The sequence below is a fragment of the Durio zibethinus genome, chromosome 16 (assembly GCF_047325235.1).
Source record: "Durio zibethinus cultivar Kanyao isolate XHJ-2024 chromosome 16, ASM4732523v1, whole genome shotgun sequence".
Classification (NCBI taxonomy): Eukaryota; Viridiplantae; Streptophyta; class Magnoliopsida; order Malvales; family Malvaceae; genus Durio; species Durio zibethinus.
In genome coordinates this window covers 25,279,724-25,291,481 of record NC_143177.1, presented here as the reverse complement: position 1 = coordinate 25,291,481, position 11,758 = coordinate 25,279,724, and the positions used below count along the sequence as shown (strand labels likewise).

Sequence of the window (11,758 nt, the reverse complement as noted above, 5' to 3'; positions counted from 1 at the left end):
TTAAACAGACGGTCTCCATTTGACCTTTTTCGTGCCCCATTTATTTCAAGAACAAAAATAGAGCTTGTGGCATGCATATATTCACTCCTCTATGGCACGTACAACTGAAATTAATTCACTACAACTCTATACATCCTCTTTTTTTTTTCTTCAATTTATATATTGTTATAATTGTTTTCTCGTAATTATTATTACTGGCAGACATTTGCAAAGTTTCAAGTTTGAACCTATTCTAGCTATAACTACCTAGACTCAGCAGTGGCGAGATTATCTTGTATTTTGTTCCTAACATGCTGTGCCAGGGCTTCAAGTGCAACGTCGACGACATCTTCAAACCCAAGATCGCTCCTACTCGCATTAGGATGCGCATAAGTGAGCCTTGGAATCATGTCAATCACCTTAGCTCGCATCCTCTCCACATCTTCTTTTGATATCTTCAACAGCTTCTCTTCTATTCTTTTGCTTTCATCTCCTTGTTCATCCATATAAACCGAGTACTTGGACGCCTCCTCAGGCAAAAACCAAGCGTATTGCGTGTACGCCGTATGCCGCGAGAAAAACACCGGTATGCAACCGGAAAGTATGGAGTCAAACGTTGACCTCCGAGTGAAAGAATCCCCCGGAGCTTGTAAGCAGAATTGAGATTCTTGCATCACTCTCATTATCTCACTAGGGTTGTAGCACTGTGGGTTTCCACGGTCGCATCTCAGCAGCTTGCATCGAGTGGATTCCATACATTGCTTTATCATTTCGTCCCTGATGGCTGCTTTGTCAACGGCCTTACGTGGGGCACCAATGAAGGAAAACAAGTAGGGACGGTTTGATTGCCGCATCATGCGCTGCCACGTTAACATTTGGTCTAACGTGGACGGGTGGAAGTAGGAAGGGTAGGGGATGCCGTGTTGGTTTGAGCCTTTCCAGGGATTCCTCTCTACGGTCAGCACCGACATGTTGTTTACAGATGGCAGATTGAGAAGACAGTTCGCCCCAAAATCGGGCCCACTGTCGGTTCTCATGAAATCCCATGAGGTTCTCCCTAAAGCAATGAAGTGATCCTTGCCGTTATGTTTGTGCCACGTGGGTTGATCTTGAAGATAGTCGATCAGTTTGAAGGCTAACGCGTCGCGAATTGTGTGATTCTGCTCGCGAAATTTGCTGGACACATGCAGACCACCGTAGAAAGGCACGTAGAAGAGATTGGCTTTCGCAGGATCCCACGTGCGACACGGGTGGTTCTCTACACGTGCGTGGAAAATCATCTCCGCTATGAACTGATGGGTGGCAAACCAGGGATTGGAGTCGCTCGACGCAAGGTCCATGTTGTCCAGTGGCTGCCCCAGGCCGTGGTTAGCCACGTGGGGACACATGTTGGTGTAAACATTCAAGTGGCTGCAATCGTCGAGGAGGCCCATGTTAAACTCCGGAGGCAAATTGTACACATAAACTGAAACCCTTCCGTTGCATTTTGGAGACGATGATTTTGCAGCTGTTTTGGGATTTTGATGAACTTCATAAGTAGCGGTGGAGACGGCGGCAACAGTGGTGGTGGCGTACTGTGTTTCGGGAAGAGGGCGGGTTTTTGTCGGTGGGAAACAAAAGACGTGTAACAAAAACCATAAGGAAAGAAACACGAAAAGAAAGGCAGCGTATCTAATGTGGGGATTAACCAGGAACTTGAAGTAGGGTTCTCTGCTTTTATGGTATTTTGCTTTCTCTATCCATTGAATTGCAGAAGAAGGTTGTCTTTTGGACAGCAACATATGTAGGGACTGGAACAGAGACAAAGAGATGAGGGGGAGAGAATCAGACTAGGAATAGCAGGTTTTGCTGGTCCAGACAAGAAGAGCAAGAGTGCAAGACCTCACATATAGAAGAGAAAATATACTAACCACAAAGCAAGAAAAAGGAAGTCTATGCGGTAGGCAGATTAAAAGAAAGCAACACCTAAATTTGATGCGTTAAATGGCATATCGATGAGCTGGATAAGGAATAATCTAAGCGGAGGCGTTTAGTCATGTATTGTCTGGTAGGGAAGAAACTGGAAAAAGAAACCTCAGGGAGGGACAAAATTGAGTGAAGACAAATGCGCTAGCCAGCTTCCCTGCACATGCACTTCAATGCGTGTCACCATCCCACGACATTGACTCACACAAAAAAAAAAAAAAGGTTGTTCACCCATGTCCATGTGCTTGTCGTTCAGTGTGAACTAAGCCCTGTAGTCACCTTCCATCCATCCATTTTCACCAGCTTCTTGTTACTCCATTAAAAAACTTCCCCAATCAAGCCAAATAATCATCTTGTTTCTCCATTAAGAGTCAGACAGAGAGAGTAAGAGAGAGAGCAATCAACAAAAAGAAAAGTCAAATCCATTTTTGGAAAATGAATAAAGAAGAATGAGATCTCAAATGTTACAAGAGGAAGAAGAAGACAAAAGAATGAGAAGAAGAAGATGTCTAATAATTGGTCGGTAATTTTCTAAATCATGTCGTTGGGAATTCACTTATAGAATATGTTGATGTTAATTGCAGTTAGAATGTCATTTGCAGCAAAATAAAATATGTTTAAATGAGTTATATTTGCTAACTAATTGAATTATATATGATTAACTTTCATTAATCAAGCTGTACCTTAAAAAGAAAAAAAAAATTCATCAATCATTTGAAACCAATAATGACAGTCTAACAAGTTTATAATCATTAACTCTTTCCTTTCTTTTTTATTAATTTTGCCAAATCTAAGTCAGTACATCTAACAAATTGTATCTTTTACCCATTTTATTGAAGAAATCAAATGACTGGGAAACATATCACCTCCAAAATCAGTTTTTCGTTGGACATGATTCCGTATATAAAAACAACTATCTTTATTTCTTTTTCATATTAAAAAAATACTATATCACTTAAGCTTCGCAAACCCATCCCTAGTTTCAACTTCCCAGTCCTTCCCTTTTGGGCTTTATCCAAATGTTCTCATTCATAAGGCTAGCCACAGCCCATTTCGTTAACCCAACATAAGTGGCACAACGTATCACCAACTAAATGCCATGCCGGATGACCCACAGCCCATTTTGGTGCATGAATCTTTTCTATTAGTACTGCACTATCAAGAAAATCCACCAAAATCTTATCATACAAATCGTTGTCAACCACCATGAATTAAAATAAAATAATTTATTTATTAACAAAATTATTCTTTTTTAAAATATATATAATTTAAATTATTAATGTATAATAAGATATATAAATTTAATCTTATTAATTAAAAAAATTCTTCATCATTTTGAAAAAATAAAATTATCCTATACTAAAATGATGATTAATACTTCTTGTAATCCTATCCTATTAGCTAGATATAAATCAAATATAATATAAAATGACTATCAATATATCCTATCCATCATCAATCAGACCTTAGAATTTAAGATACCATAACAAGTTATTATATACCATAACAAGTTATTAACAGCCGACTAACACTGCAACTGTCAGAGCCTAAATAAATCATCAAAGGCTGGTGAAAATTTGAAAAGCCTAACCTTCGCGAGGTTGGTCTTCCACAAAATCTTTTCACTACTTTGCTTCGACTCCAAAACCCAAACTGTTAATGGTTTTTATTTTAAGAATTTGCCTAGCTTTTATCCTGTGAGAAAAATACATCATTGATTAAAACTCTTCATTTTGTTCCCAAAAAAGCTGATATAAAGCAGGCATCAGGCTGTTGATTCCTTCAGATAAGCAATGAGGTCAGCACGTTCCTGTGGCTTCTTCAATCCAGGGAACACCATCTTTGTCCCAGGTATATACTGCAAAAGAAAATTTTATCAGCATACCATCAGTTGTACAGTCAGTTAACAATGAAATTCCATGCTTAAGAAGAAAAAAGATGGTAAACTTAAACTCAGAAAGTACTTGTACTCGCAAGCCAACTCAGCTAAGTTAGTATAGATCTATATACTACAAGCCTATCTGAACCCAGTCAATTGAACCAAAAACACAAGGCCAGGCCACCAAAATGCAAACATAATAATGGCTGATGTAATTCAATAATTAGTTATTGTGATAAAAATATAGAAAAGATACCTTCCTGCAATGAGATGAACTAGCCAGAAAGCATAGCTATAGCAACAGAAATCAACATTAACCTATGAATACACTACTACCACTTAAGAGCAGACTTGTAAGAAATCACCTTTAGCTGGTAAGCAATAGCAACAAGAGATGATCTCTTAGAACCCCGTAGCATGCTCCTCCTTTTTACATAAACAACATTCTTACCACTTAATGTACAAAAAATTTATACCAGAAAAAAACCCTTTGTGCACAGGAACGTTATTTGTCATCTATGACACTAATGATCAATCAATAGCACAGTATAAATCTTATGCTGCCAACAAGGTAATCAATATCAACCACTTCCGTGTTATCAATTCCTCATGTTGGCTAGAACATAGTTAGCACATAGCCCCTAACTCTATACAACAGAACTTATCTTTCTCATGTTATTTTGAAACACAAAATTATCTCATACGACAAGTGAATAGATGAGTCCCTATTGCATATAATCCCAAATGAAAGTCCAAAGATAAGGTGCAAACATTTAATAAAGAAACCAAGCAGCTTTACTTGTGGTAAAGTTTCAAAACCATGACGTGCGCTGAACATATAAAGGTCACAGAATTCATGCCCTGCAAAGGTTTCCTTATACATTGAAAAGTTACAAACTTACAGTAACACACAAAGCTCACGAACAATCTACTAAAAAGGAAACAAGACTTGTACATACCTTCTTAGGATTAAGCAAGTAGTCGTACAATGTGTTCTCTCCCCAAATCACCGCCATATTTTTGTTAGCAGCAGAATAGGAGTATCCTGGAGTAGTCCCAGACTGCCTACCGAAAAGCCCATTCAAATTTGGCCCTGAAAATGTCAAATATTGCAACTTATTTCTCCCAAAAAGTAGTAAGAAAGTAAAACCTTCAAATTGCATCAACAGCTAATCTCTATTGATTACAAGTATAAATAATACATTAATACTCGCAAGTTATTCAGGTTTGACTCGGATAAAATTTGAATTCGACTCAATCATTATAGAGTTAAACTCAAACTCGAATAGTTTAACTTATCAAGTAAATCAAGTTCGAGCATTCTAAAGCCCAGCTCAAATAATTTATGAGCCTAATCAAGCTTTTAAATTTTAATATATTTTATTATTTTAATTAAAAATTACTAATTTACCCTTATATATAACAATTCGAGTTCAAGCTCAAATTCGAACATATAATTGAACTTGAAATCGAGCATGAGAATTGAGCTCATTTTTTATTAAACGAGCTTGATTAAGCAAGTTCGAATAGCTCGATTTTCATCCCAAGTTAAGTCGAGCTTGAAAATTAAAACTCAATCGAATTCGAGCCGAATTTCAAGCTGTGAGTTTCAAGTCGAACTCCAACTTCTCACTGTATCGACTCGGTTCAGATTGATTACACCCCTCCTATCGATATAGAATTCAGTCTGAATCATCGTGCTTCAATGCAAATTCAAAGCCTCTTTTTAATCAAACCAAATAAAAAGAAACATCGTATCAGTTTGCATTTAAGAACTAAAATGTTACTGAATCTAAGAACAAAAATCAAATAATTTTGACTAAAAAAGGTTTAAAAGATATGAAAATCAAAGAAATTCAGGAGAAACAGTTAAAAAAAAAAAAGAGCAAAAGGAAGTCTACATAAAAGAAAAGGCTAAGAACAAATTGATAGATGTGGTAATAGTAATTAATAAAAGCATAAATTTAAGAACTCAGATCTAACTCGAGACTCGACATAAAAAAATAATTAACCAAATAATTAAAATAAAAGAACAATTAAATCAGATCTCACAGAGAGAGAGAAAGAGAGAGCGACCTTGCTTGTGACCAGCGCCTTTATCGACGGTGTGGCACTGGGCGCACTTCGTCTTGAATATCTTCTCCCCAGCTTTCACACCTCCAGGCGGTGCTTGCTCGAATGAGGCCATTGCTTTTGATTTCGGTTGAGGGGTTTTTCCCTTTTTAATCAATCAAGACTTGTCTATTCTTCAATGGTTTGGTTTTGTATGGAAGGTTATAGGACGGTGGAGCTTTGTTGGGTTTTTCTGCGTACTACTGATAGAATAATGATGAGGAAAATATCCATGGGCTCAATTAGTAAAGATTGTTTTATTGGACATAAACATTTTGGGTTCGACTCTAGTTAATAATTCCTTAGGATCATTTGGATTTGGAACATACCAGCTACAGCTTATATTGAATACAGCAAATCTTATCCCGACTCAAACAAACTGATTAAAGCAAGCACATGAAGCACATTAATAAAGCGCGCATATGAAGACTAAAAATATATATATAATTATTAATTATTAATTTTTATTTGCTTAATTCATTCAAAACATTACAAACTTAACTCTCCCAAACTCGTAATCATAAAAAAATTTTTAGCCTATATGCTCTCTAAATAATAGTCAATTAGAATAATCTTAAATTATAGCCTTTCAATAAACCAAAATACTTACTTCAATAATTTTGTTTTCGTTTTGTTTATTATGGTATTATCAATTTTTTAATACCCTTTTAGGAAGGAGTTATAAATTTACTATTTCTATTAGGAATTTAATGACACCATCTGTTAGTTTTCAACTGAGATGAAAGAGTAGTTTTTAAGTTTATCTTTTACACATTCTCAATGAAATTTTTAAATTTTACAGTGAGATTTATTTTATTATATTAAATTTTAAATTATTTTCAATATATTTTATAAAATTACGTGTCATACCACAAATTTCACTTGTATATTTTTTTAAAATTTTAAAGCATAGACGGAAATAAAAAATGGTTATAAAAAAGTTACAAAGGGGGATTCGAATTATAAATTCCATCAAGCAAAAACCATCATATCTAAAATTAGAAAAACAAACCAAGAATAAAAATCCTTATTGAAGCTAAAACCTTTACAATCAGTTTTCTTTACCACAAAATTGATGTTCACCACAACTACCTCAGTTTCTTGCTTACTCTTAGGGTCCATGACCATGTTTTGACGGCCGCATTGGCCAGCCCAAAAGAGGAGGTGATCCTGGTGGGGTTACATCTCGGCTAGGAGAGAAGAGGCTCAGTTCCACGAATTCCCCAACCGAGGTCCCCTCTTTTTCATAAGTGCGAAAAGAAATTGATCCACGCTTGGTAGAGGCATCAGAATTCCTCTCAGGGCTAATCCCAAAACTTCCTTCAAGATGGCTCTGATTAGCGATAAGAGAAACAGTGTCATTCTGATCAGCAAAAACAACCCTTCTCCTAGCCTCCAAGTCATGAAGATTCCCCAGGGCTAGACAATCCCTAACTGGGCAGTATACAAGTACGCAAATACAGACCCCAGCACAACATAGTAGGACTAGAAAAGCTGAGAATGCAAGAGCTTCAAACAGAAATTGCTCTGGTTTAGATAAAACAGATAAACCAAGTAAAAGAACCCTTAATGGAAGGAAAATTGAAACGGAGAAAATTAATGTGTAAACTCTCTTCTGCAAACCCTTGTTGATAACCAATTTCAAAATCCGCCTTCCAAGCCAAAACAAGTAGGCAGTCAAGACGGCGGCAAAAAGCCCAAGAAGGATAGTATTCAGTAAAGGGTAAGTGCAAAGTGTGATGTTGTCAGAATTTGGAATCACTGGAGCAGCTGTTCTTGTGAAATATGGCAGTAATTCTCTCCTATATTTGTGTAAGTCCGGTCCAATCAAAATAAGAATAAGTTGAAGAACAAACACAGGGAGGCAGTAGAGAAGAACATAGCCTGCCGTTTTCCCATTCCATTTTCTGCTTAGAATTCCTGTGTCCATGTTCTGTAAAGGTGCACGAAGAAGAAACACAAGACTGAGGAAGAGGCAAGGTTCCGCAAAACCTAAATTTGAGACAATGTAACATTTGCAAATGTTTTCTTGCCATTTCAAATTGACTGCATTCAACACTCTTCCTTGCCGTCTTAGAAAATTTAGCCGTATAATTTCACCAAAACCCCACCAGATGGCGAACAAAATGAATGTGATTCGGATGATCCACGGACCACTGAAATAACTGAGCTGAATAAATCCTTGTCTAAGAACACGTGAACGTAAGTAAAACGAGTATGCAATGCACACCAAACCAAGAAGAATCAACAGCGCAACCAGACATATTGTCAACACACCAAAAGCTTCGGCAGAATATCTAGTCAGGGGCATTACCCGAAACACAGATTCCACGCATGCTCTCTGCCAGCATGGATACAAAGGATCCTCTGATAGTCTAAAAGCTACCTTCTGAGAATTATTTCTAGAAGCTATTACTGAAATAATACTGGATGATGCTAAGATTAACTATGTGAGAAGATGAATAAGCAGCATTATCAACAGAACTCATGTGTTTCTTGCCAGTCTACCAGATCCATGTATGTCAAGCATTAATCGAATCAAAACTTACAAATTTCAGATTTAGACTGCCGTTTCAGCCACTAACCTTCAAGCATTAGCTCAATCTCTAATTATTTGATCTAAGAACCTGCGGAAGGAAAGAGCAATAAATCAATATAACCAAAAAGATTATGAATAAAACTCTATAACAAAAGAAAGATTTCTATAGCATGCAAAGAGGTATGACAAAATCCATCACCTTCAGCCACACACATATTTCTCCTATAGAAGGAAAAATGAAAAGGAAAACAAAATTCCAGTATTCCAGTTTTTTAAAACAAAGTAAAGAACATTTTTAGATGCATATGAACACAGAGCACATCAGTAGGACAGAGCTGCACAATCACTAAAGCACAAAACATTCTCATAAAAAGAACTACTAATGTTCTAAATATAAACCCTAATATAACCTATTTAATAGCAGTCTAAATGCAAACAGGCGTTAATCATTTTGAACTGATTAGTCCACATATGCAGCACATATGTCAAGTTGTGCTGGTGCAGACTTATCCAAGCTACCATATAAATCAACATTAATGCCAGTCAAATTTATAAAAAGGAATTTAGGAAATATCCTAATTTATAGTTATGAGAAAGACACAAGTATTCACTGCCAAGTGCAAAACTATTAATGTCTTGCATCACTTGGAAAACAAATTCTTACATGTCATCTTAATTAAACATTCAAGAAAAAAATGGAAGACACAAGGGAGGCCATAAGTTTCCATACAAACAAAAGTAACAGTAACGCTGCATGTTGACTAGACAAGAATACAAATATTAGGTAAGATCTTAAACATTTAAGCAAATAATTGCTGTGTAAGCAAGACAACTAAAGTTTATACAAGATTAGCATATCAAAATCAAAACTTTATATCATTTAGAGAAAGATATTAAAATCACTTCCTAATAAATGGTAATTGACTAAAAAGTGTCGTACTATAATAGATCATTTACAGAGTAGATGTTCAATTAAAATATCCAAATTGGTTGTAAGCAAAAAGGTTACAAAAAACCTCCAAAGGCAATGATTATCTAATAACACCCAAAATGTAGCTCCATTTTAAAATACAATAATCCCATTTAACACAAAGCCTACAATATGCTTTCGCATGCCCTTGCCAAAAAAAGATGACAAATCATTGTTAGCACTATCCATATGTCACTAGCGTACCAAGGACATTATAGTCAAACTGTCAAATGAATGGATTTTGAAACTAACACCTCTCTTATAAATCTATCAATGTCCCTTCAAACAGAAAAATTTCACCGTAATAAGACCTGTAACTTAGTTTCTTATAGTCACAGAGAAAGATATAAATCAATGGCGTAAAAACCTCACTGTAAATCTAAACAATTTACCCAGTTTGTCATTACTTCAAGACTAAACAAGAACACTGCTATCAAAGGGAGAACGCTTTTTACAGCAATTACCATTGCTCTGATTTTACTAGAATTAACAAGGATAAATTTGTAAAATCTATAAATCTCTTTTCATTTCTTTTCCCTCCGTTTGTCATCAACTACAAATTATTCAAATAAATCACGAATTACAACCTTCACCTAAGCAATATTTCAAATCTAAACATTTTGCAAAATTTATGAACAAAATAAACAAATTAATTCAAATTTCTAACGTTCATTGTTATCACCAGTGTACAATCATTAAGCTAAAAATGCCATCAAATTTCCACAAAAAATTAGAAAAAAACCAATAATTTCAATAATACGACACAAAGAAAAAATCCAAAAAAACAGAACCAAAATGAAGAAAACTTAGATCAATGAAGCGCTTACAAAGAGACGAATCTTGATCCGGAGACGGCAGGAGACAAAACGGAGAAACGAAGAAAGGAGATCGAGAAAATCTAATACTGGTTGTAAAGGGGAAAGGAAGATGCAAAGAGAGAGAGAAAGAAGGGGAGGAGGACGAAGGAGAGAGATAGGGAGAACGTAGTTAGGGGAATAGGTGAGTGGGACTTTGTTGGTGACAGCCTGTCTCCAGCTGTGTCTTCCGAGCCTCTTGCTTCGGAGTTCCTCAATGAGTTTGGCTCGTATATTTCCCGTTCCTACGTGGCTTTTGCCTTGGCGGCGTTCACGGCGAATGCTTTTTTTCTTTTCTCCCCCTTTCTTATTTCTTATAAGGAACAGAAATTTATTTATTCTAAAATAAATTATTTTTTATTTTTCATTTTCTTTTTATTATAAAATTAAAATTTACTAATTGTAAGAAGTAGTAATAAATTTTATACTGATTATGGAAGATACGACTCTACTTTAAAGGAAGCAAAATCACGCATGAAAATATAAGATTCTTTTGATATGTAAATAGAAATTGGATTTGAAAAATCAATGATGAAGAAGGGAAAATGTATATGTCACGTAAGCTAAATTATTAACAAGAAAAAAATTCAAAACGGTTGAATTTTTGACATATGGTCGAAGAAAATTATTATATGAAAACATTATTTTTTGTAAAAACAAGATTCATATTATATGATAAATTTATCAAAATAATTGAAGAATAATTAACAAATTATCCACTATATAAAAATTAAAAGCTAAAAGAAGAAACCTCCTAGGGAATTGATTGGTGGGGAAGATTTTTTTTTAACACTTTGTTTAAGTGTCAAACTAGTGCAAATTAGTCTAACTGTGATCAACGACGAATTTAGATTTTTTTTTTTTGGTCAACTTATAATATATATATATATAATTATTAGCAGATTTATGAATTTTATAATGTCTATTTTTTTTTAATTTTTTTCTTGTATTCGATAGAGTTTATAAAAAAAATTTTTGAAAATGTCCAATGATTTTTTAATTTTATTATTTTTCAAATTTAAACTGCTTATGAATACTCTTCCACTAAAAGTGGTTCCGCCACTAATTATGCTGTATGATAAAAGCTTAATTAGTTGAATAATAAATTATTTAACAATTTCGATATTTACCGACGCTTGCCTTGTACCTATATTCCTTCAAACAAAGGTGTGAACCAAATAAGTTCTTTACTCCAAAATCCAAAACAAAAAAGGAACAAGTACTTTTTTTTGTTTGTTTGATTCTATTTTAAAGTAAAAAAAAAAAAAATTTGCAATCCTAAAAGCTACTTTCAAAATATCCAAAAAAATTGTGGATTGATGTGAAAAAAAAAAGTAAATTTTATGAGTACACTAGGTAATGTTGTAAAAAATAATGGATCTTATGTCTCGACATAACATTTTTTCATGAATTAATCATGTTTTTTAGTTATGATTTATTTGGATTAGAGGTTTAGTGGC

General features: G+C 34.8%; 2 protein-coding genes and 1 pseudogene across 3 annotated transcripts; all 3 read right to left on the bottom strand.

Annotated features, from left to right (window-relative positions):
* On the bottom strand, window positions 1–1,910 carry LOC111298783 (putative xyloglucan galactosyltransferase GT17 pseudogene; annotated as a pseudogene). Its single transcript, XR_016328844.1, has one exon. The product of XR_016328844.1 is annotated as a putative xyloglucan galactosyltransferase GT17 pseudogene (transcript).
* Window positions 1,911–3,423: 1,513 nt separating this feature from the next.
* Window positions 3,424–6,167, bottom strand: LOC111298782 (cytochrome c). Its single transcript, XM_022893507.2, has 3 exons — window positions 5,900–6,167; window positions 4,783–4,916; window positions 3,424–3,802 (listed from the first exon to the last, which is right to left on the bottom strand). The coding sequence occupies exons 1-3, from the start codon at window positions 6,009–6,011 to the stop codon at window positions 3,710–3,712; spliced, it is 339 nt and encodes a 112-aa protein (XP_022749242.1). The 5' UTR covers window positions 6,012–6,167; the 3' UTR covers window positions 3,424–3,709.
* Window positions 6,168–6,933: 766 nt separating this feature from the next.
* Window positions 6,934–10,405, bottom strand: LOC111298216 (uncharacterized). Its single transcript, XM_022892979.2, has 2 exons — window positions 10,272–10,405; window positions 6,934–8,562 (listed from the first exon to the last, which is right to left on the bottom strand). The coding sequence occupies exon 2, from the start codon at window positions 8,244–8,246 to the stop codon at window positions 7,047–7,049; it is 1,200 nt and encodes a 399-aa protein (XP_022748714.1). The 5' UTR covers window positions 8,247–8,562; window positions 10,272–10,405; the 3' UTR covers window positions 6,934–7,046.
* Between the last annotated feature and the right edge of the window lie 1,353 nt (window positions 10,406–11,758).

What these genes read in the sequence shown, in the direction of transcription:
- LOC111298216 (XM_022892979.2), bottom strand. Translation starts at nt 8,246, where the DNA reads ATGCCCCTGACTAGATATTCTGCCGAAGCTTTTGGTGTGTTGACAATA.
- LOC111298782 (XM_022893507.2), bottom strand. Translation starts at nt 6,011, where the DNA reads ATGGCCTCATTCGAGCAAGCACCGCCTGGAGGTGTGAAAGCTGGGGAG. An exon ending in AGGCGCTGGTCACAAGCAAG is followed by an intron (nt 4,917 to 5,899) that starts GTCGCTCTCTCT and finishes TGACATTTTCAG; the next exon opens with GGCCAAATTTGAATGGGCTT. An exon ending in ACTTGCTTAATCCTAAGAAG is followed by an intron (nt 3,803 to 4,782) that starts GTATGTACAAGT and finishes TTTCTTTTGCAG; the next exon opens with TATATACCTGGGACAAAGAT.